Source organism: Dermacentor variabilis, chromosome 10, assembly GCF_050947875.1.
Source record: "Dermacentor variabilis isolate Ectoservices chromosome 10, ASM5094787v1, whole genome shotgun sequence".
NCBI classification, from domain to species: Eukaryota; Metazoa; Arthropoda; class Arachnida; order Ixodida; family Ixodidae; genus Dermacentor; species Dermacentor variabilis.
This window is the reverse complement of record NC_134577.1, coordinates 5,063,796-5,090,473: the sequence shown is the minus strand read 5'-3', so window position 1 is coordinate 5,090,473 and position 26,678 is coordinate 5,063,796. Positions and strand designations below refer to the sequence as shown.

The window sequence follows — 26,678 nt, the reverse complement described above, 5'->3', positions numbered from 1 at the left end:
TTGGAACGTCTTTGATGCGTCGATTTTGGTCAAAAATCCGTTTCAGACGTTGAATCCCTTAATACGACGTTTTCAAGACTTTGTGTGCTACCTGGGGGGTGACAGAGGAAAAACAGCAAAATGCTACAATCACACTCAAATGTAAAACAGCCTTGGACACAAAAAACCGACATCATATTCTTCAGAATGAAAGGGCAAGACTCCATCTAAGAACAGTCTATGGCACCACATACTTGACATGGTGTAAAAAATGTTGACATGCCCTACCCATAAAGAAAAAGCAACACACAGAAAACACGCCTTAAAATGCAATGTGCAGAGTCTGAAACCAAGAAAAAACAACCAGAAAAAGGTTTTGCTAAGTCTTTCAACGATTAAAATTGTCGAACTGTCTCATCACTTCTTAATGAACCTGAACAGCTGAAAGGGAAGGAAGGAAAAGCCACTGCTTTCTTACTTTTATTTTTTTCTCTCTACTACTATTCATGAGTATTTAAGTGCCTTAATAGCACTGCTAACATCCTACTGCAAAATACAAAATTGGGCAAGCTGTGGCATAAAGAAAATTGCAGTTTCACTCATAAAGTGAAACAATGATGCAGTAGCTGGTGAAATATGTGCAGGAAGCTTACTTCATGCAGTGTTTGTTGAAGTGAACACTTGCCAATACAAGTCGGTAATCTTCTTTAAAAAGTCAAATAAGTAAGAGTCGTATTTATTTGTGGAAGCTGTGCCTCCCAGTGTTGAAGTGGAAAGACTCGACTTTTCTTCCTCCTTTTTCCTATGTGGACTTGGCCACTGGTCTACACCAAAACAAACCTTTAGCTCCTTACTGCTGAATTCGTTTTGGTTTTCTCAAATCTATATTTGGGCTATGCATCGCTAGGTCTCGCGCTTAATCAAAAAATGAATCAATGAAATGAATCTATTTTCAAAGAGCATGTGCAGTCCAGCCAAAAGCAGGGGCAAGAATCCGTATTGTGCTCCTGCATTGAAGGTGTATAACACGTACCATAGTGGCGAATGTGCTTTAGTAAGCTTCCCTGCAATATGAATTCGTAATGTACAAAGAATTGTCAATGAAGCTTACCACGAGCACAGATGCACTTGCAAATTATGTCACAATTGAAAATAATGAGCACAGTGTAAACCTATGTGCCCTTTCCACTCTTAGTATGTTTTACTGCACAATGCTTATTTACACCCCTGTATTGCGGTTTAGCAAGCTACAAAAGAAAACATTGCATAATCAGGCTTTTTACGATTATCTTTCTCGCAATACACTAATATTTCGCGGTGAAGCCTGAGCAATGTACTGCGGTGAAGCATACTAAAAATGAAAAGGGGCCACTGTCACTGGACATAATAAGAGTTCTTTAATTATACACTCGCGCACCCGCCGCTCAGGTCGCCTAAGTGGACATACTATGCTGGCTTATAGCGGCCCCCTCCCACTTTTAGTATGCTTCACTGAATAACTAAAATGTACTGCGGCGAAGAAGCCGTACATTTGTATTGAGTGAATCAACAAATGGTTTTTACAACAGTACAGAAATAAACGCGCACCATGCATCAGTCTACCACACGGAAGAGCGTCGCAACATACGGTAGCTGGTTTACACAGGATGTGTAGTCCGCTTATCAGTCGTAAAGGGTATTATGGGTCATTCAAAATTTCAGACACAGATGTGTTTATGTTTACGTTCGCACTCCTTGCGTAATAAGACTCCCAGAACTTCCACAATAGAAAGTAATTTACAACACACAAACGCAAAGAACACACACATATGTCTCGTTTTCAACTCGGCCGTCATGCGGAAAACGCGATCATACTATGTGTCAGCATCGTAAACTTCATACTAGGCAAGGAGCTAGCACACCACAATCCCACGACAGCCGCTAATGAGACCAAGACGGGAGCACATGTCTGTGAACGCGCAAACGGAGCCTCTAAGCCACTCTGCTCCTCCGCCACCCCCGCCGCACGGCTGCACCACTCGTTTCAAGCACAGCACACCAAACACACATTCAGCGATGAACAGTGGGCGGTCGACGCAGTTGCATTTACATGACTTGCAGCGAGCAGCACATCCCTCGATGTCCGTTAAGCAAAAAGTCAGACACGGCGACGCCACACCGCGGTTCGCAAAACTTGGCTGCCGAGGCGCTAGGCCACTTCGATATTTCCATTGTCACCACCGCCGGATTCTCAAGAAAGCACGGGTCACACAACGCAGATTCTGTACTGCCAGAGCTCACCGAGGTCAAAGCCGCACTGCCTCAACGCCACTACTCACGGCTTTCCGCCAAGTAACACAGAACCTACAACCAACACACAAGCAACGCACGTACAATCACATGAGCAATGTTGAACAACGCGCGGTCCAGAGAACGATCACGCTGAGGACGAACCACGACCTACTGTATACAGTAGGTCGTGGGACGAACACGCCACGGCGTCGCTCGGCTCCAGCCATCGCACCTTCTCAAAAATCCCTAAACGATGCTGTCCTTAAAGTCCCTTGATAATTTGAAAGTAACGACACTCTTTGAACTCTGCCGCCGCCGCGCGACCTCCTCGCCTCCTCCTCGCCCCTTGTGTGTTCCCCCCCGCGGTAACCAGTTTTGCCCCCGTTTTTTCTGCACGCCGATTGGTCTCCCTGCCGTTGCCCTTGGAAACGCGCGTATCTTGGGTTTTGCTTGTGTTTTGCTTTTTCGTTCGCGCCATTTTCCTCCTGAGCACTGCTGGCTCGGCGTTTTAGCTCGGCGTAGCGAACGTTGTACGCCGTGTTTCCTGCTCTCTGTGCTAGCGCTATGCCGGGCTGTTGCGCATATGACTGCAGCAAGAAGCCTCAAGATGGCTATGCCGTTTTTATGATACCACAAGGAAAGCGTGACCGCTTGCGCAGGAAGCAGTAGCTGCGTGACATTGGCCGAAAGAACTTTATTCCGACAAAGAACAGCGTTGTTTGCGAGCTGAGGCGTCTTTCTTAGAGCTCGTAGCACAGCATCCCGTAATGCTGCATTTTTTTTGTTCTTCCGGCCTGCTCACCAGCGCTTTTGTTGCGGTTGTCCTCAGTACGCTTAATATTACCCTCGCACGTTGCTAACTGTTGTTATTCAGTCGGAAGTGCAGCATTATAGATTCTGCTTTGCGCCCTGAAAAAATTAGTGGCAAATATACCCGTATATTGCAGGTGATAAACGTTAGCTAGTCAACATTGTGTTGTTTTTTTTTAGTTTTAAGCCGAAAGCCTTTAGATCTCTAAATTTCAAGGTCGCGTTGTAAACTGGAAGTATCACGTGATCCAAGGAAGGCCAGAGGTGACCCAAATATGTCCACCCCTGTATGAGAGAATGATATCATTCTCACTAATGATTCATTAATTGGGTAATATTACACAATGAATCATTAGTGATTGGCATAAGGTGGATTAGGGAGGATTAATGTGATTAGAGTGTATTAAAGAAGATTAAGGTGGATTAGAGTGCGTTAAGAAGGATTAAGATGCATGAATAAAGATTAAGGTGGGTGGAGGAGGATTAAGGCGGATTATGGTGGATTACGGTGAAGGGTTAATGAAAGGGTATTAGGACTGATTAGGGTGGAATAGGGTGCATGAACTAGGATTAGGGAGGATTATGGTGGATAAAGGAAGATTAAGGTCCATTAATGTGGATTAAGAGGAATTAGGGTTGATAAAGGGGGATTAAGACCGATTAGGTTGGATTAGTGTAGATTAAGGTGGATTAGGGTGTATTAAGGTAGATTGGGACTATTAGGCAGGATAACGTTGGATTAAGGTGTATGAATAAGGATTAAGGTGGATGGAGTATTAAGGCGGATTATGATGGATGCGGATTGATAAAGGAGAATTAAGACCGTATATGGTAGGCTAAGGTGCATTAGGGGCGATGTACGTTGATTAGGTTGTATTAAGGTGGACTGGGAGTACTAAGCTGGATTAGGTGGATGAAGGAGCATTAAGGTGGATTAGGGTGGACTAAGGTGAATTAGGGTTCATTCAGTATTAAGACCGATTAGACTACCACAATCCTCCTAATGCACATTAATCCACCGAATCTACATTCATCTACCTTAATCCTCCTTCATTCACTTTATTCCACCATAATCCACGAGAGTCCTCCTTAATGCACCCTAATCAACCTTCATCGACCTTAATCTACTATAACCCTCTTTAATGCACTTTAATCCTCCTTAATCAACCCTACTGCTTCCTCATTCACTTTAATACACCCTAATCCACTGTATTCGTCCTTAATTCACCTTAATCCACATTCATTTACGTTAGTCCGCCCTAATCCTCCTTAATCCACCCTTATCCTCCTTCATTCACTTTAATTCACTTTAGCCCACCATAATCCTTAATGCACCTTAATCCTTCTTAATTCACTCTCATCCGCCTTCATGCACTTTAATCCACCCTAATCCACTATAATCGTCCTTAATGCACCTCAACGCACCTTCATCCACCCTAATCCACCTTCATCGACCTTAATCCAACCTTGTCCTCCTTTATGCACCTTAATCCACTTTCGTCAACTTTAATCCACCTTAACGCTCCTTAATACACCCGAATTCATCTTAATCCAATCACTAATCATCATTACTTTGCTAATAATTAATCATCTATGCGCGGCTGCACATGCTTTGGTTCGGTTCCCGCCTTTCTTCGGTCACGTGATATTTTCTGTAGCTCACAACGGGACCTTGAAACAGAGGTCTAAAGCTTTCGCTTAATAAACCACGCACAAAGGGATGTGTCACAAGCAATACTAGATCAGACGCACGAAGTAAAGCATCTGATCACGTGGCAGAAAAATTGTCTGGAGCATAGAACTCGCCCCAAAGCTCCCTTTACATCGGTATACGCCGTTCATACGGCTTTAAGAAAAAACCAACCTCCTCATAAACGTTGCCTTCAGCATTATCGATGCTGTTATTAGCATTTCTCAAAATTTTGAACCCCAGTGGGGCGCAACTGACCCAAAAGATCACGCCTCCATAGAATACTGCGGCCCGTCCGCGGGAGCCCAGGAGGAATAGCGTGCCGTGCGCAGCCGGCGGGTGAGGAGAATCGAGGAGGAAAGCGCCGTGAGGAGAAGAGTGTCGCTACTTTCAAATTATCAAGGGGTTTTACGTGAGCTACAATGGGAGCGGTTGTCCCCATAGAGTTTCCTACAAAATTACTAGAGGGAACTCTGGCGCTAGTGTCTACGTGAGCTACAATGGGAGCGGTTGTCCCAGCATGGGAATTATGGGAAGTACATGGATTTGCCTAAACTTCGTCCTTTTTGGCTTCAAACGGCTTTGTGACTTAGTAAACTCGTCATTTTCAACAGCACGTGAAAAGCTGTTTTAGCTTTATTATTACTCGAAAACATGTTTTGTTTAACTATGAGAACTTGTTATTGTGTGTACGACTACATGTTACGTAAAAAGTATCAGCGGGCCGCTAAAGTTGGAGAACAGACGACAAGGTTCGCGCTCGCGTTGAAACAGTTGGTCGTCTGTTCTTGCTTTTCTTCGCTTGGTCATGCATCGTGGGTGAGTAAAGATGTAATATGCGTGAATGGAAACATTTTATGAAGATTTTACTTTGAGAACGCGTTATTTGCGTAGCCATATCCACGTTTTAGACGAAGCCTCTTACAACACCAGCCAACACGAGCCTCGCAGACACATATACCGTCATTCCCATGACGGCACGGTGCCCCCTTAAGAAACTCCCATAGACGGTGGCGCCAGATTACCCTCTAGGTATTATAGTGAGAAACTCTATGGTTGTCCCAGCATGGGAATTATGGGAAGTACATGGATTTGCCTAAACTTCGTCCTTTTTGGCTTCAAACGGCTTTGTGACTTAGTAAGCTCGTCATTTTCAACAGTTTATTGCGTAATAAATAATTAAATAAACATCATTAAAATTGCCCGACTGCAGGATTCGAACACAGGGACTCTAGTACAGAAGCCTGATATTGAAACCATTAAGCCACGGATGCATGTATCGACAAGCGAATGAAACGCACTTATGAATTTATCGCGGGCATGCCAGTGCTTTGAGACGCTTGGTGCGTTTCGATTTGGGCACATCAAGCTCAATCATTGCAATTAATAGCAATTGTACGCGTTCCCCGGCGTCTTCTACACTTCGAAGAATATAGATTGCGCTGAAATATACGACAATAAGATTTATATAGCGTAATATACAAAGCCACAAGAACGTCTGAATCCACAAGCACGAAGATCAGACAAATCCATGTACTTCCCATCATTCCCATGGTAGGACGACTGCAGCGCCAGAGTTCCCTCTAGTAATTTTGTAGGAAACTCTATGCAACATGCTACATAAACTTTGTATGACTTTGAGATGCATAGAGTTTCATATTAGTAGGTATTTATTTAGAAACTCTATGTTGACTGTGGGACGATGCCCTCCGCGACGGACCTCCCGAGGTCCTCCGAGCAGTGATACAACGTGCTCGAAACATCGCCGGAATCATCTTAGGGACCTGGATTGAGGATATTCCTCCCACACTGCTCTCGGCATTCAAATATTATTAATAAAGATGTTTTGCTCTCTCTACGTTGAGATGGAATCGTGGTTTACTATGGTTTGTCACCAGGATACACCAAGGTATGCATACTTGTGCGATTCTGTTCCCGATTTAACGCCAAAGAATAATTATTCGTTTATTTTTGCAACAGAAAAACAACCGTGCATGTACTTATGTAAAAATACTCAAGTATTTCTGGAAATAAAAATGTTGTATTGTGAGAAACCGTTGCGCCCTTGAGCGGAATGCTACAAATGTCCCTGCTACGACGCCTGCTCGCTGCAAACGCGAGACTTTTCTCGCAGACGACAGGCACTTGCGAACTCTCTCACTCTTTCGAAAGGCTGCGCCGGCTGTCACGATTGCTGAACGTCTTCAAGTACATTTAAGCACATCTGATGCAGTGCTAGCTAGGACGCTAGTGGCCTCCTACGAGTATTTCGTCATCATATTTTGCGTGCGTCCATCAAGCTTTCTCTTGGCGACCTCAGAGTGGACGTTGGGAGCGCCAAAAATCTGCCGAAGCTGGTGTTTGAATGCCGCCCAGTCAGGCAAGGTGCTCTCGTGGTTGAGAAACCAAGTCCTGGCAACGTCAGTGAGGTAGAATGCGACGTTGCGAAGCTTGTGCATGTCATCCTACCGGTTAGACTCGCTTCAATTTTGTCCAGCCAGTCATCAACGTCGTCACTACGAAGGTCAGCCAACATGGTGGGATCGCGCTGCCGCGTGCTGACGGTCCATGAAGGAACGACCGGTGGGGCAGAGACGGTGACGCCGGAGGGTCCCGGAGGATCTTCTTGGGGCATCCTGGCCCAAGAAGATCTTCCTCGTGGGGCAAGCGGCGGCCTGAACGAAGCTCCAGGGAAACTCGAAGGCGTGGAGAACCAAGGAATCGAAAGCAGCGTCCACCACTTGCGAGACAGCTGAAGGTAGCGCGCTGTAGACGATAACGCTGGCCATGATGATGAATATATACAGGTGAAGGAGATGAAGGGGTAATATAATGCTCACAATTATTTTTTTTTCCTCTTCATAGCATGACAGTCTACTGAACCTTTTCGATTTTTTTTCGCCTAAATTCATGTACCAAACTTATAGATTTTTACCTTCTGAACGCATAAGCAAAGTCTGCCCGACTCTTGGCCAATCCCCGCGAGTGGGTAAGCGCCAAACTCATCAAGGACATCATCATCATATTGACGTACCGCTTCCGAAACGTTATGGCGTGGCCTAGCGTGGCTTTGCACTTGCCCATTTTGCGACACTAGACTACAGCCAGGAAGCAGCTACCTTTCCTACCACAAATTTGTGTTCTCAAAGTCCTAAAACACGCATTTCAATGAGCACATAAACGAGCAATGCATAATGAAGCTCTCAATAAAATTTGATCATCAATTGCCACTAGAAGTAGAACTGTATATGTCTTGTATCAGTAGCGCCCTCTTTGTCCTATTCTGAAGTTTCATAAAACACATAACGCTACAGTGCCGACCTAACACACTTAACAAACCAAGACCCAAACGCTCAAAACATGTTCTTTTAACGTTTACGATGCCGTCGCTTTCTCTTTAGGGCTTCGACACCACACCGCGACACAAGCATCGTCCCAGTCGCTGGCCTAGCGCGCTATCGCCACTCCGAGCAACATAACAAAGGCAGAGAGCTTTGCGTTGCACTGTCCCACTGCAGGTTATAGCAATTGCGCTTGGAGCGAAACCAAAACTGCCAAAAAAATACATGTAGACTAGTTCGCCAGTCAATAGAATGCCAATCCGAAGCCTATACTTCCCATCGTTCCCAAAGCAAATCAACCTTTCCTCCGTGGTACCTAGGCAAAGGGGAAAATTCAAGGCGCGAACGCCCCCAGATTTTTCCTCTTGCACCCGACAAACGACTGGCGATTCCTCAAATGACCGTCTCGTATCATTCCCATGAGGGTTGAACGATCGCAGCGCCAGATTTGCCTCTAGGTATACCATAGAGTTTCCTGTAGGAATCATCATCATCATCATCATCATCAGCCTAGTTACGCCCACTGCAGGGCAAAGGCCTCTCCCATACTTCTCCAACTACCCCGGTCATGTACTAATTGTGGCCATGTTGTCCCTGCAAACGTCTTAATGTCATCCGCCCACCTAACTTTCTGCCGCCCCCTGCTACGCATCCCTTCCCTTGGAATCCAGTCCGTAACCCTTAGTGACCATCGGTTATCTTCCCTCCTCATTACATGTCCGGCCCATGCCCATTTCTTTTTCTTGATTTCAACTAAGATGTCGTTTACCCGCGTTTGTTGCCTCACCCAATCTGCTCTTTTCTTATCCCTTAATGTCACACCAATCATTCTTCTTTCCATAGCTCGTTGCGTCGTCCTCAATTTCAGCAGAACCCTTTTCGTAAGTCTCCAGGTTTCTGCCCCATATGTGAGTACTGGTAACACACAGCTGTTATACACTTTCCTTTTGAGGGATAGTGGCATCCTGCTGTTCATGATTTGAGAATGCCTGCCAAACGCACCCCAGCCCATTCTTATTCTTCTGGTTATTTCAGCCTCATGATCCGGATCCGTGGTCACTACCTGCCCTAAGTAGATGTAGTCCCTTACCCCTTCCAGTGCTTCGCTACCTATCGTAAACTGCTGTTCTCTTCCGAGCCTGTTAAACATTACTTTAGTTTTCTGCAGATTAATTTTCAGACCCACTCTTCTGCTTTGCCTCTCCAGGTCAGTGAGCATGCATTGCAATTGGTCCCCTGAGTTACTAAGCAAGGCAATATCATCAGCGAATCGCAAGTTGCTAAGGTATTCTCCATCAACTTTTATCCCCAATTCTTCCCACTCCAGGCCTCTGAATACCTCCTGTAAACATGCTGTGAATAGCATTGGAGATATCGTATCTCCCTGTCTGACGCCTTTCTTTATAGGGATTTTGTTGCTTTCTTTGTGGAGGACTACGGTGGCTGTGGAGCCGCTATAGATATCTTCCAGTATCTTTACATATGGCTCATCTACACCCTGATTCCGTAATGCCTCCATGACTGCTGAGGTTTCGACTGAATCAAACGCTTTCTCGTAATCAATGAAAGCTATATATAACGGTTGGTTATATTCTGCACATTTCTCTATCACTTGATTGATAGTGTGAATATGGTCTATTGTTGAGTAGCCTTTACGGAATCCTGCCTGGTCCTTTGGTTGACAGAAGTCTAAGGTGTTCCTGATTCTATTTGCGATTACCTTAGTAAATACTTTGTAGGCAACGGACAGTAAGCTGATCGGTCTATAATTTTTCAAGTCTTTGGCGTCCCCTTTCTTATGGATTAGGATTATGTTAGCGTTCTTCCAAGATTCCGGTACGCTCGAGGTTATGAGGGATTGCGTATACAGGGTGGCCAGTTTCTCTAGAACAATCTGACCACCATCCTTCAACAAATCTGCTGTTACCTGATCCTCCCCAGCTGCCTTCCCCCTTTGCATAGCTCCTAAGGCTTTCTTTACTTCTTCTGGCGTTACCTGTGGGATTTCGAATTCCTCTAGGCTATTCTCTCTTCCACTATCGTCGTGGGTGCCACTGGTACTGTATAAATCTCTATAGAACTCCTCAGCCACTTGAACTATCTCATCCATATTAGTAACGATATTGCCGGCTTTGTCTCTTAACGCACACATCTGATTCTTGCCTATTCCTAGTTTCTTCTTCACTGTTTTTAGGCTTCCTCCGTTCCTGAGAGCCTGTTCAATTCTATCCATATTATAGTTCCTGATGTCCGCTGTCTTACGCTTGTTGATTAACTTAGAAAGTTAGAAAGGAAACTCTATAGGAAACACTATGGTTATACCTATGCGCTGTATGCTCTATGCTCTGGTATACCTATACCTCTATGGTATTCCTGTAGGAAACTCTATGAGGTATACTAATATGAAACTCTATGATGCCCATAGTGTTTCCTACAAAAATTCTATGATGATGCCAAGGCATAGAGTTTCTCACTATAGTGAGAAACTCTATGTGCCAAGGTAATGAGAGCGTAGAGTTTGAGTATAGTGAGAAACTCTATGGAGGAGGCACTACAAATGGATGGATGGATGGAAGGTAGGAGCGTCCCCTTCGAAACGGGGTGATGGCAGTTTCCACCATGCTCAGCTTTTTATTTTGCCTTTTATTTTTATTTACTTGCGCTGTGTGTTATTAAAATTCTCGATTTTCTTTAAATACGTATTCCTACCCTTTTACTTATGTCAGCTCTCTGCTTTTGAGCCACCAATCCTCCAATCGCCTTTTGCTAATTTCCACCGCATGTTTATTTACATGACTACTAGCTGTCGATAATTTTTGTGGGAAACTCTATGCTGCCGATCATTCTGCCGATCAAGGTAATCTAGTAGTGTGTGGTCAAATGAGAGCAATGTCATCTGTCTATGCATGCTTTAACTCCCTTACCTTGCATTCAATATGTCTATCAGTCGCAAATTGCGCTCGAAGCCCATGTGCAAGTCATGTCACAGAAAAAAAAAGATAAAAAAAAGGAGGAATTTAATATCTGCATGGTAGGATTTCGATAATCCAGTGGGCTAGTCTCGCGCCCCTTCTCGCTTAACGCGCCGCTTCTCTTCTTTTACCCGTGGAGATCGCGCACCTGCACCTGGCGGTGGCTGGCAGTTGTAAATATGGCGGCCACGTTTGAAGGGGTGCTTTTATCCAGTCTGTCCGATACCGGCGAAATAACGCAGAAGTTCCCCATCCCTTTACTTCTGACAGTGGCCGACGAGTCGGATAACCTCATTGTGAAGTTCAAGAAGCGTGAGTAAAACCGTGCACCGATCCCGTGCGCTGTTCGTCGGCTCTGTAAATCGAGCTTCTTTGTCTCCGCGCGCATTGTTTACTGAGGCGCATACATGTTGCACGTTCTATAATCTGTTTAGGCCTAAGGTCCTTTAATCGGTCCCTGCTATTGTTTCACAGATCCTTGGCTGTTCGAAAAGCTCGTTTCGGCTTAGGCGCACTGTGGCCGTACCGAAGGCCTGCGTGCGCGTTCGAAAGTGCGCGACATGTCGGGCCGCGTGGTGAGCTTTGCTGGCCAGCCGGCATCGGGCTGTTTCACTTCACCAAATGTCGCATGATGCCAAGTGTAGCGGTACCTGTCGTTGGACCTCATAATTTGCGTGACATGCAGTCGGTGACGCTGCAGACATGTCGTTCGAGCAGCCATTTCCACCGTTTCCTGCTCGAAGAGCCTGCGAGTCTTCACTTGTGTAAAGGTGTCCGTGCGGGCATGTGCGTTTCGCAGCGATGGTAAACGTTGGTCAACTTTGCTTTCGTCAGGGGTGCCCAGAGTACTTCCCACACACAAAAAAATATAAATAAATAGATACTCGTGTTTACCCTGAATAATCAGAATTGTAGGCTTTTTGTCTGTGAAAGGGCTGCTATCAAAACTACTCTAGCAACTGGAAAGACGCTCAGTGCGATCGCATCCTACCACCTCGAGCGTATTTACCGGCCGTCTACTAGAATTTTTTTCCCACAACAAACGCTAGCGGTTGTGCAGATCGTGATGGTGTCGGGTTGTTTCCTCTTTAGTCGTATTGTTAGACCAATCAATAAAGGTCAACATTTAATTGAACAGCTTACCTTCATTTCATGGCAACACATATCGCAGACACGTTTTTCTGGTCTTGCCATAGCCAATCAAGTGCTCTGATGAGTGCAAGAAGTTTATCCTGTTTATCCTGTATGTCCTTCATACTATTCACAAGTGTAGGTAGTCACTTTTTGAGTGCACACAACCAGGTTTAGGCTCCTTGGAATTCTGTAGCCGGCAGTCTTGGAAATGCTGTTCTTTCCCCATTTTGCCACACTGAAGTGAGACGCTGTTGTAGCTCTTCTGAAAACATGCAGTCTTGAGATTGGCATCTCTGACTATTCTTGTACTACTATGCACATCAGCCACGATGAGCTGCTTCATACTCTTTCAGCAGAGCTGTTACCCTGAGCCAAGTATGGAAAACGGTCGGCATCTTTTGCAGATGTTTTACTGTATTTGCACGATTCTAATGCACACTTCTTAAAATAAAAGGTGTGCCTAAATTGTAACTTCTTTTCAATGAACGATAGCTAGTCGCACTGCCATCAAACGGATCGTCTAAAGAAAGCGATGCTCGGAGATGCGATGACTCTGGTTTCGTTACATGACGTGTGCAGTAGAATCAGCACCAAGTTATTTAAAAATATTTGGATGGTAAAAACAGGCTGGGGAACAAGGAATTGACAACTACGGTGTTGATTTTAGGAATGCTGGAGGAGAGATGTTGATAGGATCTGCAGAAACAAATAAGCTTTAATAATGAATACCTTTTTCAGGAAGCGTAGCAACCGAAAGTGGGACCTGGAAAAGCCCTAATGGTGAAACAAGAAATTAAATCGATTTCATACTTTCTGCCAATCCCAGCATGGTGTAGGATGTAGAAGTGAATAGGTAAGGTAAAGTGCAGCGATCACAGAGTAGTGAGGGCTAGGATTCACATCAATTTGAAGAGAGAAAGAGCAAAATTGGTCAAGAAGAAACGGGCCAACCTAGAGGCAGTAAGGGTAAAAGCAGACAAATTCAGGCTGGTACTTGCCAACAAATATGCAGCCTTAGAACAGAGAGATGAAGATGACATAGAGGTGATGAATGAAGCCGTAACTAGACTGGTTTCAGAGGCAGCAGTTGAAGTGGCAGGCAAGGCACCAAGGCAACCAGTAGGCAAGCTCTCCCAAGTAACAAAGGACCCAATAAAGAAACGACAAAAAATGAAAGTGTCCAACTCAAGGGATTAGATAGAATATGTGGAACTGTCAAAACTGATCAACAAGGCGAAAATAACTGATATTTGAAACTATAACGGGAGAAAGACTGAAGAAGCCGTAAAAAATGGTGGCAGCCTGAAATCAGTGAGAAGGAAACTTGGCATAGGGCAAACAAAGATGTGTGCACTGAAAGATAACCAGGGTAATGTTATCAGCAATCTCGAAGGCATACTAAAGCAGCGGAAGAATTCTACACTGACCTGTACAGTACCCAAGGTGCCACGATACCTCCATTCGAAGCAGTAATGAACAGGTTGCAGAGACTCCTCCTATAACTAGTGGTGAGGTCTGAAGGGCCTTGCAAGACATGAAACGGGGAAAATTGGCAGGAGAAGATGGAGTAACAGTAGATTTAATCCAAGATGGAGGATACATAATGCTTGGAAAACTGGCCGCTCTTTATACAAAGTGTCTATCAACTGCAAAAATAAAGTTTGTACCACCACCTGTAAGGGTCCCAGAAAACGAGAAGAATGTGAACATTATACTAATCCACAAAAATGGAGACGTTAAAGAATTGAATAACTATAGGCCCATTAGCTTATTCCCAGTGTTATATAAAATATTCACCAAAATAATCTCGAGTAGAATAAGGGCAATACTGGACTTTAGTCAACCAAGGCAACAGGCTGGCTTCAGGAAGGGATACTCTACAATGGATCACATTTTTTACTTTATTACCCACAGCGCCTTAACAGGAATTACAGTGGGAGAGGGTATACACAAAAAAGATAAAAATACATACAGTGTCTGTCGCACAACTAATACAAATAACCACTAATCACAATCAGTCACAAAATACACGTCATTGGAACAAACTTACACGCGGTTATGCTAACATAGAAAAGTAAACATCATTAGATATAACAGAGGCAATGTTAGACAGCAATTGGTTCCATTCGCGGATTGTTCTAGGAAAGAAAGACAATCGAAATAAATCAGTCTTGCATGCGATTTCCCTTACCTTGAACATGTGATCAACTCGGTCTGAGACATAGTGAGGTGCAAGCAAATATTTTCTATTTTCGATCCCAACACGACTGTGGTAAAGAGCATGAAAGAATTTCAATCGCAACTTATGCCGACGATTATCTAAATGCTCCCAATGCAGTGTTTCGTTTATACTTTCCGCCCCAATAGTCCTGCGGTAATTGCCTTACACAAACTGGGCAGCCAAATTTTGAATCCTTTCCAATTTATCAACGTCTCGCTTTGCTGGAGGGTCCCAGCCTGTGCAGGCATATTCAAGAAGTGGTCTAACATTGGTTTTGTACAATAATTATTTAGTAGCTACAGGAAAAGTTATGGCATTCCGACATAAAAAGCCCAACACTTTCCCAGCTTTGGCTGCAACGGAATGAACGTCTCTGCCACCTTAGCGAAGATGTAAAATAAACACCTAGGTATTTGTAATCTGATACTTGTTTTAAAGGTATGCTGTTCAGATTATAACTGCTCATGTGTGTGTGGATACTTTTTTCTGGTAAATGTCATGTACACAGTTTTTTTTTTTTCATTCAAGTTCATATGCCACTTTACACACCACTCGTTGATTTTGTCTAGATCTTGTTGGAGAACAGCTACATCAACGCATTTTACTTCCCTTTATAGCACACAATCATCGGGGAATAAACACATCTGAGACTGGATACCCTCAATTATATATAATTTATGTATAATAGAAGTCACAGTGTCAGAAATAACCTGCGGATTTATATTATAAGCTCCAAGTTTTTTTAATTAAGGAAGCATGGGGTAGTGTCAAATGACATTAATCAGGTAATCGAGAAATCCATAGATCATAGATTACGGAAGCGTATTTGATACAGTAGAGATAGCAGCATTCATAGAGGCATTACGTATACAAGCAGTACAGATCGCTTACATAAATACCTTGGAAAATATCTACAGAGATTCCACAGCCACCTTAATTCTACACAAGTAGGAAGATGCCCATAAAGAAAGGGGTCAGACAAGGAGACACAATCTCTCCAATGCTATTCACTGTGGGTTTGGAAGAAGTATTGAAGCTATTAAACTGGGAAGGCGTAGGAGTAAGGATCGACGGCGAATGTCTCGGCAACCTTCGATTTGCCAATGACATTGTTCTATTCAGCAACACTGCAGACGAGTTAGAACAAATGTTCGAGAACCTTAACAGAGAGATTTTAAGAGTGGGGTTGAAGACTAATATGCAGAAGACAATGATGAATAGCCGGGCAAAGGAACAAGAATTCAGGATTGCCACTCAGCCTCAAGAGTCGGTGAAGGCGTACGTTTACCTAGGTCAATTAATCACAGGAAGCCCTGATCATGAGCAGGAAATTCATAGAAGAATAAGAATGGGTTGGATCGCATACGGCAGGCATTGTCAGCTCCTGACTGGAAGCTTGGCATTATCATTGAAATGGAAGGTGTACACTTGGTGCATGTTACGGGTGCTGACATATGGGGCAGAGACTTGGAGACTGACAAAGAAGCTTGCGAACAAGTTAACGACCGCGCAGTGGGCGATAGAACGAAGAATGCTAGGCATAATGTTAAGAGACAGAGAGCGGTTTGGATCAGATAGCAAACGGGTATAGCCGATATTCTAATTGACATGAGAAAAAAATGGAGCTGGGGAAGCCATCTAATGCGCAGGTTAGACAGCTGTTGGACCATTAGGGTTACAGAATAGATACCAAGAGAAGGGAAACGCAGTCGAGAATGGCAGAAGACTAGATGGGAACGATGAATTTAGGAAATTTGTGGGTGCTTGTTAAAATCGGTTGGCACAAGACGGGGCTAATTGGAGATGCTGGGAGAAGCCTTCGTCCTGCAGTGGACATAAAATAGGATGATGATGATGATACCTGCACATTACAGTCGGTTACAATCATTGGGTTTTGGCTCTTCTGTACCGACTACTTTATCAAAAAGTTATTACAGAAAGTCACAAAGGCATTAATACACTTTAACTTACCGAATAAATTGCACGATGCGGTAAGAATGTAAACAACGGGACTGATGAAAGATAAACACACTCTGCTGATAAATGCAGTTGTTGAACTGATGTGCACAACCAAAGCATTTTGTGGTAGGTGATGGTACTGATTCACGATTTGTGTACTCAAACTGTGGATAGGTTTTGAACGAAGTTCTTGGTTTCTGCAGCATTGAAATTTGTCCAGATTCTATGTAGGACATCAAAGTCATCATAATCATCAGCCTATTTTATGTACACTGCAGGACAAAAGCCTGTGACTTCCAATCACCCCTGTTCTGTGTTAACTGATTCAAACTAAAGCCTGTAAATTTCCTAATTTCATCACCCCTCCTAGTTTTCTGCCGTCCTTGACTGCACTTCCCTTCTCTTGGCACCCATTCTGTAACCCTAATGGTCCACCGGGTATCTAATCTACGCATGACATGACCTGCCCAACTCCATTTCTTTCTCTTGATGTCAGTTAGAATATTGGCTATTCCTGTTTGCTCTCTGATCCACGCCGCTCATTTCCTATTTCTTAACGTTACACTTAACGTTCTTCGTTCCATTGCTGTTTGCACGGTCCTTAACTTGCTTTTGAGCTTCTTTGTCAGTCTCCAAGTTTGTGCCCCTTATGTTAACGCCGGTAGAATGCACTGATTGTACACTTTTCTTTTTAATGATAATGGTAAGCTCCCAGTCAGGATCTGGCAATACCTGCACTATACACTGCAACCCATTTTTATTCTTCTGCAAGTTTCCTTCTCATGATCAGGGTCCCCTGTGAGTAATCAACCTAGGTAAACATGCTCCTTCACAGACTCTAGAGGCTGACTGGCGATCCTGAACTCCAGTTCCCTTGCCAGGCTATTGATCATTATCTTTGTTTTCTGCATATTAATCTTCCACCCCACTCTTACACTCTCTCTGTTAAGGTCCTCAATCATTTGTTGTAACTCGCCCCCGTGTTGTTGAACAGAACATCATCATCTGCAAACCGTAGGTTCTTGAGATATTCACTGTTGATCCTCATTCCTAAGCCTTCCCAGTTTAATAGATTCGATACTTCTTCCAAGTATGCAGTGAATAGCCTTGGAGAGATTGTGTCTCCTTGTCGGACCCCTTTCTTTATAGGTATATTTCTACTTGTGGGGAATTAAGGTAGCTGTGAAATCTCTGTAGATGTTTGCTAAGATATTTACGTAAGCCTCCCCCACTCTTTGCTTAGGTAATCATGTTTTTTCATTTGAATTCACTCTGCCGATAAATGCAGTTTTGGAATTCATCTGCACTACCAAAACTCCCTTTTTTTTTGGTAGGTGATGGGCCTAAGTCAGGATCTGTGTACAGAAACTGTGAATAGATTGATTTCAAACAGAGTTCTTAGTTTCTGCACCAGCAAAGTTTGTCAAGATTATTTGTAGGACTTTAAAATATCCATTGTCAAATAATGCATACCCGTCATCTAAAGTGTGCAGACCAGGGGTTCCGTGGAAAAAAAGAAAGAAAGGGATTTCTTGATGCCTTGGCATGCAGCCTGAAGCTGAAGACTGCAGTTCAGAATGCACATTTTAAACGTTGCTATGCGTTTGTCAGTTTCAGGCTGGTCTGAGTTGCCACGAAGTTCAGTTTTATTCCCGCCTGCAGAATCCCTGGTTTCCATACTTTTGATCAGAGTTGTACGTCCCGCCAGATACCGTGCTGAAACTTCCATCTCTAGGTTTACTAGTACGATGAATCACACTTTAGTTTCTATACAACTTCAGTTCAGGAACAGGTGCAAGTGTGTGGCAAGGGACAGGAATGAGGAATGATAAATTAAGCTGCATTTATCCTGACTTGAGTAGGGGGTCATTGTGGCTGTCATTTTTTTCATGGCCTGGAATTGAGTACACAGTGGTTCTACATGATACAGTATTGCACCGATGTGCACTTGTTATATACTTTATGTTAATATAATAGACCAACCTTTAACTTGAAGCTAGTAAACTGGGAAGGTTTAGGAGTAAGGATCGACGGCGAATACCTCAGCAACCTTCGATTTGCCGGTGACATTGTTCTATTCAGCAGCACTGCGGACGAGTTACAACAAATGATTGAGGACCTTAACAGGGAGAGTTTAAGAGTAATATGCAGAAGACAAAGATAATGATAATCGGGCAAAGGAACAAGAGTACAAGAACAAGATAGCAAGTGAGCCTCTAGAGTCTGTGAAGGAGTATGTTTACCTAGGTCAACTAATGACACGGAGCCCTGACCATGAGAAGAAAATTAACAAAAGAATAAAAATGGGTTGGATCGCATATGGCAGATATCGTGAGCTCCTGACTGGAAGCTTACCATTTTTATTTGAAAAGGAAGGTGTACAATCAGTGCATTTTACTGGTGCTGACATATGGGGCAGAGACTTGGAGACTGACAAAGAAGCTTGAGAACAAGTTGACTGCGCAAAGAGCGATGGAACGAAGAATGCTAGGCATAACTTTAAGAGACAGAGAGCAGTTTGGATCAGAGAGCAAACAGGTATAGACGATATTCTAATAGACATCAACAGAAAAAAATTATGCTGGGCAGGTCATGTAGTGTGCAGATTAGATGGCCAGTGCACCATTAGGGTGACTGAATGGGTACCAAGAGAAGGGAAGCGCAGTAGAGGATGGCAGAAGACTAGGTGGTGCGACGAAATTAGGAAATTTGCGGGTGCTAGTTGGAATCGGTTGGCGCAGGACAGGGGTAATTGGAGATCACAGGGAGAGGCCTTCGTCCTGCAGTGGACAGAAATAGGCTGATGATGATGAATATTGAAGAGCTCGCAGTTACTCTCTACTGACTATTAATCCAATTTAGGCATGTAGGAATGTTGCAAGTTCACTGGTAATGGCAAGAAAGCTTGCCCCATTGTAAGCTCTAATATACTTTGGCTGATACTTCTTTGCATTCCCTGGCACAGTTAATTACAAAGTGAATAAAACAGTGATCACTAAAACCAACTAACAAAACTATATTGTAAACCATTTCAGTAGTAGTGCATACGAGGGCGAATCAAAGGCTTTGCCCGTATTTTTTTTAGCCAAATTATGGCTGTAAATGTAAAGTCAACATATACATTCCCAGCAGCTGATTTTCTCCAATATTAATAGCATTCTTCTGCCAAATGAAGACTTCAATATTGACCGCTTTATGTAGCTTTAGTGTTGTGTGCCCTTTTAAGCTTGTAGAAACAGTGATGTGTTATGCTAGGAGAATGCCAGCAAACTAGAAAAAAAAAATCGAGAGGCAGACATAGGCAAAGTGACGGGAAGGTGGCTGGAAGAGTGATATGAGCAGTGCTGCCTAGATGTGGCCAAGTGTGGTGTTTCCTGTGCAGGCGAAAGCAATGGGCCTGAGGCTGTGCACGAGGTGGAGGTCTTCAAGGACACGGACACAGCCCGTGTGGGCAAGCGTGCCTTTGTCATCACCCACACCAAGGGAACACTGCTGGCGCTCTTCCCCAACAGCCAAGGTGGGCCTGCTGTACTAGGTTGCTTTTCATGAGGAAGCCAGCTGTGGATTACAGATGAACCTGTACCTAATAGATTTGCTTTAAAAAACAGGCTTGGAGACCCTACCATATTTCGGTTCTATGCCCACTTAAATGCCTGCTCCTTGTGAAACATTGGTTGAAGGTCTTTTTTTCGTGCGCAACGCGGAACATACCTTTGCAGCTCCGAACTCGAATTCGCTACTTGCTCTAAAGAATAGATGTAGAAAGTTGGCCGTGAAAAACAAACTTTATCTCTAGCGCCAATGACCGTGTCAAGGATTAGGCGCGCCGAAATAGTCCGAAATCTGCACTTGCTTGTGCGGCAGCTTCAGCTTCACAACCGTGGTGTGCATGGATTCCAGCTGCTGTGCGAACACTGGCGGCAATCCTTTAGCATGTATAAAATCAATTAAGGAGTCGATCGACGACAGTGCACCTTGCGTGGACATCAAGTTTGGGGTCAAGGAGCCACTGTCAATCTTTTTGTCACTGTCGCTGCTGCCGTCGCCACCGTCGCACAACTTTGCCGTCTGTCGTGACAGCACATCTTTGTCGATCGCCTCGTCGGTGACCTCATTGCAGAATGAGGCAGCACTGTCTGCAGTCAAAAACTCCTCCTTCGATGCACCACCTGTGTCACCAGTAGGAGCGAGCGGTATTGTCAGCGGCTTCCGCCGTGTTGGTCTCAGTAGGTTGGAGAAGTTTGTCCTTACGCACAAAGCCTGCCTTTTTGAAGCAATTGGTGATGATCCACTGGTAAATTGCCTCTTCAACATCGGCGCACAAAGGGTTTGTAACCCTTTTCCGTTGATCGGCATGGCCACTGATAGCTCCTGCCTTCACAATCGCGGCGCTCCCGATTTTCAAGATGGTTGATATCGTTAACTGGGCGAGCTCACACATCTTCACAAGGGCGCTCACGTTGAAGCCGCATCGAGAGTTCTGCAAAATATCCATCTTCGTGTCACGCGACACAGCTTTGCGCTTTGTTGGCGCCATCTTCGAACTGGGTTGAACCGTTGGTTGCACGCTGCTTCGGTGGCGTCGGCCTGCTATCGCAAGAGAGAGAGACGTGGGATGGGCGCCACCGCGCCGCTTTGCTTGTTGCTTTTTTTTCCTTTCTCCCTCTTTCGGAGCGACTGTGGCCGACGCGCATGAAGCAGCTAGCGCCATGTTGTGGCGCGCTGCGCCTACTCAGCTATTCTCCGGTGCGCGGGTGGGGCGGGTTGCGCTGCGTGGTAATGGCGGCAGATACGAACTTACGGAGGTAAACATCGCCTCGTCTCAACATCGTTTGTTTCAGGGAACTAAGCAACGCAAATGTTACAATTATTTGGCACAGAAAACGCCTTCCAGACGGCAAAATTTTGATCATTATATCCAATATGCGGTGAATAACCTATCGTTATAAATGTTTTTTTTCCCATAGACCTAATGCATAAAATGACACTCTCATGTCAACCCATCATTATAACTGATGTATCATTATATGTGGTATCTGTATAAGTGGACTGCACTGTACAATTATTGCTTATTTGAGTTAAACAGTTGAAAAATATATTAGGGTGTCTATCAACTGGGAATCCTCAGGGATTTTAAATAGTCTGGAAATACTTGGGGAAAACTAGGCGGGGGGGGGGGGGTGCTTCTATCAGGCAAAATTAGCTGCAATTTGATTGAAAGGGAACGAAAGTCGCGCTAATGCAGGCTCAAGTAACAGAGGAAGTGTAACCAATTGTCTTTGACGCTGTGTCATCTGCCGGAGGAGTTGTCAGTGTGCAGTCAACGACAGATTTTCCATGTGCCTGATTTATGGAACATGTCCGATAATTCGGATGGCTTTGTGGCATCACCACGTGCCTCATAGAGTCAATGCATAAGAACGTATGAAATGTCGCATGCAAGAACCCTTTGCTGTCCGATTTTCCAGACTTTTTACCATCACTGCACGTCCAAAATGGCATTCATGAGAGCCACCACCACCCATGCCTGCCTCGAACCAGTGCTACAGTGTACTAATATCGGGGCAGTGTGGTCAGGAAGTGCTCGCCACTGAGGCTGTTCATGTAGATAGCACGAGATGGCGTTGTAGGAACATGGGCTGTACAAAGCCGACAGTGCAGCACTCGTGCTGCGCGTGAATATTGTTGTGATCATTTTCTGTCGCAGTCAGATAGACTTGCAAATGCTCGGGGGATGATAAGATGCATGCCTGAAACGCACTTTATATAAGAGTTGAATTACATGTGTACTTCTAGCCATCTTAATGCCCATTATTTATTTATTTATTTCATCTCTCATCATTAAACTCCTCATTAGATGGATTTATTAACCTGACAACAAAGGCATTGCAGACACCAAAGTAGTTGTATAAAGCCTTGAAATCTGTTTCCGTTACCAGAAATTATTCGGACGCAAAAAGAAGACTGATTGTTTAATGGGTTTAATATCTGCAAGCAGCACTCATGCTGGAAGTAGCACCATAGTAAAGGGCTTTGAATTGATTTGCAGCAACTCGGATTCCAGGAGCGCACATCTTTCTTTTTTGCTGTCCGCATTTTAAAAAAATTGACCGCAGCATCTGTGACCCAACATCAAGCGCTTAGTTCCTCAGCCGCTGTTGTAGAAGAGAAGGTAAAACAGTATGTACGTAAACGGCCCAAAGACCTTCTCTGCTTGGCATTTACTTTCTTTCGCGATAAAAATTTGTCCCTCCTTCTTTCATCCTGTTTCGCAAATCCCCTGCAATGACTACATTTGCACAGTCTTTTGTGAATTTTTTTTATATACATCATAAACTGCTCCCGAACGTCGGGCTCATGTGCGAGTATGAGACACATCGACATCCTACATTTTTATGAAAGGAATAAGACAGGTAGGAAAGACGCCAAGTAAAAGGGATCTCTGAAAAGCTACACACAGTATGCCAAAACACAGAAAAACAGTGCGTGTGCATTCCAGCCCAGACACTGTAGACCTACAGTGGAATTAATATGCTTTAATGAGTTCCTTAAATTCATTTCTTAATTATATTCACAAAATTAGCTTTTTGAATGCACCAGAAAAGGTTGTGCATTTAGATAAAAAACAAAGTGCCAGCATACATGTTGCACCAGCCTGCTAAGAACAGTATAGCTAACTTTAAAGTGCAATTTATTTTTTCGTCGTGCTTCTCTTCACTGCTTAAGACCTTTAACGTTAAAGTGCAGCCTTGTTAACACGTAAAAACGCACAACTGCTGATGTGAAATCATCAGCATGTGATATACAGCCTATGGCATAGCCATATTTAAAGCTTTCACTAGAATCATGGTATCAACTATGCTGTCGCTGCAAAGCTCTTCTTTGCTGAAGAAGGTTGTAAATATATTCCCTCAAGTTTCTTTAGTGCTTCAAAAAGCAACTTGGAAGGATACAGCAATCCTCCCCTGTCCCAAATTTCGTGAATTTTGAGACTCTGCCACTGACACTAGAGTTCTGCAACAGAAGAGAGCGGCAGTCCTCACACTTTCTGCAAGTAAAAAAAAATTGCCTACGATTACGTTACTTCCTAATGCGAAATTTGAGCGCAGCAAATAAGCTGTTTCACCTTTTCGATAGATTGAGGCAAAGAAATCTAGCAACACATGTATGCGCTATCACAGAATTTTTTTTTTATTTTTCACACGTATTCCTTTAACAAAGACTCCACTAACAGTTCTTGACAGTCATGAAGGAAGCTTTGTGGTCGGAGAAATAGACTGATATATGTTCGACTTGGTACACCAATGCTTGATTCTCAAAGACGAGATGTATACAAGTGCCTCGCGAGGTTGTCACAGCCGTGGGACGCGTTACGAGCGAGAGGAACGGGATGTTCTCCCGCATAAGTGTTAGGAAATTGCTGTTTGTCTTTATGTCAAGCCGCCACCGATCTGGCTCTCTGATTGCCACCGCACAGGGCGAACGGCAGCGGCAATTTCGGCTCGGGCGGTGCACATATACAGATCCGCCGCCACCGATCTGGCTCTCTGATTGCCACCGCACAGGGGTTACATTGGAGGAGGAGCGAAGAAAGGAACTAAGTTCGAGCCGGCGCTTTGACAACCGGAGACTCGCAGGAAGAGGGGGGAGGGGGGCGGCGTGTACACCCAGCGGCAAACGATGGGGGCAGAAGCGCGCGCAGCAAGCGGACAACATGATAAAGGGAGGAGGGAAGAGATAGCAGCGACTGACTGATGCCGCTGACGCCGATAGTGAGTCAACCCCAGCTGCGGAGTTGGTTTCAGGGACAACGAATAACCGGCGCGTCGGCAACTGAAGAGCACCCTATCCGCCACACAAGAACAGGGGGGGGGGGGGTACCCTTTCCTCCTCTTTCTGCATGGCGGCGACGGTGTTCTATGCAGTCACGTTATCTTGACTCTCTAGCGGCGTCAGCGGCATCCAGCGGTATCAGTCGATCGCTGCTAGTGCTGGGGGGATGAAAGGGGGGCGGAGCTGGTTACGAGGCCGACGCCGACGCCGACGCGAAACCCAGGAACGGACGCCAGAGAGCTGCGCTCTAAAATTTCCGTGCGACATACCCTGCCATATAATGGATGAGGCGGTCATCGCTCCTTTCCTCCACATAAGCCCAGTGCTCTGCCGGAGTACTGTTTAGCCTTTGCTCTAGCAGCGTCAGATTTCCAGCTTCATCTAACTCGTCAAATGACGCAATGTCCCCTTCCTTGTCAGAATTATCAGGTGAGTGAAGTAGCAATACTGAATCTTCGCTGACCTTTGTGTTCCCTGTTTGCATTACCTTCACCAAGTTATAAAAGGACAGGCAATTCACAACAATAAAAAATTGAGACGGCATTGGGTGATCGTTGGTTCCTCACGACTACCTCAGAAGAAGCTCTCCGTCTTATATTGGCTTAGTCTAGATGTCAATAGCTATTTTAAAACCTTCTCCTTCCAAGTATTCTAACAGAGCCAAAGTGCTGCACAATGTCACACGGAGCCCATCTGCCGTCGACTGGCTCAAGAAGCCGCCAACTCCTTTTGCATGTGATTCCCAGCGAGACAGAAACTCGAGGAATTTTTTTCACAGTCTTCACATTCTCGGATCCTGGGCGAAGGACTCTGGCTAGGAACCGAGAAGTCATGATTTTGACGAGTTGGTTGATAGACTTGAAACAGTGTGAAATTCTCTTTTAAAAATGCACTTGTCTTAAAGAAAGCACTTGTAATCGCTGGTCGCTTGTCCTGAAGCATTCTAAATAGTAATTCTTGCTTACGGGAGAAATCGGAATGTTGCATGAATCTTCCCCCACGACGACTCCAGTGTATCTTTGTATCACTGTCTCATGCAAAACAGTTCCCAAACAGCTGAAATGCAAAGGTCACCCGCATTTTCTCAAAGCCATTTGGCTGCAGATGTACGAGGGTGAGACCGGGTGTTGCTTTCGGAATGATGTTCCCACTGCCTGTCTTGAATGGTTCCCTTAAAGGTTGGATGGAAACCTGAAATTATAGCTGTACGTAGTTGTAAGAGTTCAGTGTGTACTCATTAGCACAGTGCAACTCAGCGAAATTAAACTGAAGGTGATTATAAGCCATTGACATGAAATCAAATAGCACTTATTAAGGCAATAGTTTGGAAGAAACAGAATTTAAGTGGCTCTTCTTATGAAGAGAAAATACTTACCATCTCATTCGAAGTGTACAGTGGGTGGCTGAGCAATGTGTTCCTCACACACTTGATTAAGTGGGGAAAGTCCGACAGAAAAAACAGGTGACGAGCAGGATCTGGAGGGTGCTCAGACTTCCAGGTGACCTTTCCTGACTCCACACCAATCCCCAAGATCTTCCACGTGTGACGGTTCCATCAGGCACTGTCACGCATGATAAAATTAACAGGAAGTCCACTAGCTTCAGCAAGTACTGTTGCTTCTATTAATATCTTGGCTAGGAGCTCTGCTTTCGCATTCCCTCAAGTGGCAATGGAACCTATTATTTGCATCCACTTCCTAATAAAGTGTAGGAACATACCACCATTCCGTGGTCGCAGGGAATGCTCTCTCCTATGGTAAAAGAGCTCATGTCGACAAATCCCTCAATATGCCCAGATGACTTCACATTTAGGTGCTCTGCCAGTTTGAGTTCATCGACCAATAGCCTTCCATGCCTGATAAAAGTGCTCATGTGTCTTGTTTTTTGCTTCAGTTGTCTCAGTATTTTAGTGCTGAAACCGAAACCACTATTGTACAGCTTCAAGTAACGTTTCAGTGTGCTCTTGCTTGGCAGTGAGAGAATATTGTGCTTATGCAAATGTTCGTAGAGTTTGGCACTTTTCATCTTCATAAGGATACATTCTATAAAATCCAGTCTTTTGAGTGCGCATTACCCTTCGCACTTTTCGCACTTCGCACTGAGAAGCACTGTTGGACACAATCTTGCTGTTTCAAAGGCAGTGATGCAGTCTATCCCTGTAAAACTTCTTTGGGCTTCAGGAAGTTCTCCTCCTGCATTTGCATCAGCCGGTCTTTTATTAACTGAACACAGAGAGAAAGGAGTTTCCTATTTTTTTCTGCTGCTACTCGGAGTCTAGCAGTAGTGGTTCGGGTGCATTTTCTTATCAACCTTCAGCCTTGACTTTCGGGACTGAAGTACTTTTCTGGGGCACCGGCAGGAGATGCACGCTTGTCCTGCCAAGAGTAAAACAAAACTGTATTCTAGGAATCAAAATTACTTAATCTTGATAAAAACTCCACCATGCACCATAGTAAGTGAACTTGTAA

The 26,678-nt window shown here is 44.4% G+C and overlaps 1 protein-coding gene across 7 annotated transcripts in view; it reads left to right on the top strand.

The window, feature by feature from the left end:
• Nucleotides 1–11,038: 11,038 nt before the first annotated feature.
• The window catches only part of Art4 (arginine methyltransferase 4), a 195,190-nt gene continuing 179,550 nt past the window's right edge, over nt 11,039–26,678 (top strand). For 6 of the 7 annotated variants that reach the window (XM_075671376.1, XM_075671380.1, XM_075671377.1 and 3 more), the window contains exons 1-2: nt 11,129–11,375; nt 19,760–19,894. In XM_075671376.1, coding sequence (XP_075527491.1) covers nt 11,243–11,375; nt 19,760–19,894 — 268 coding nt within the window. In that variant the 5' untranslated portion in view covers nt 11,129–11,242. The other variant, XM_075671379.1, reaches the window with a different exon arrangement.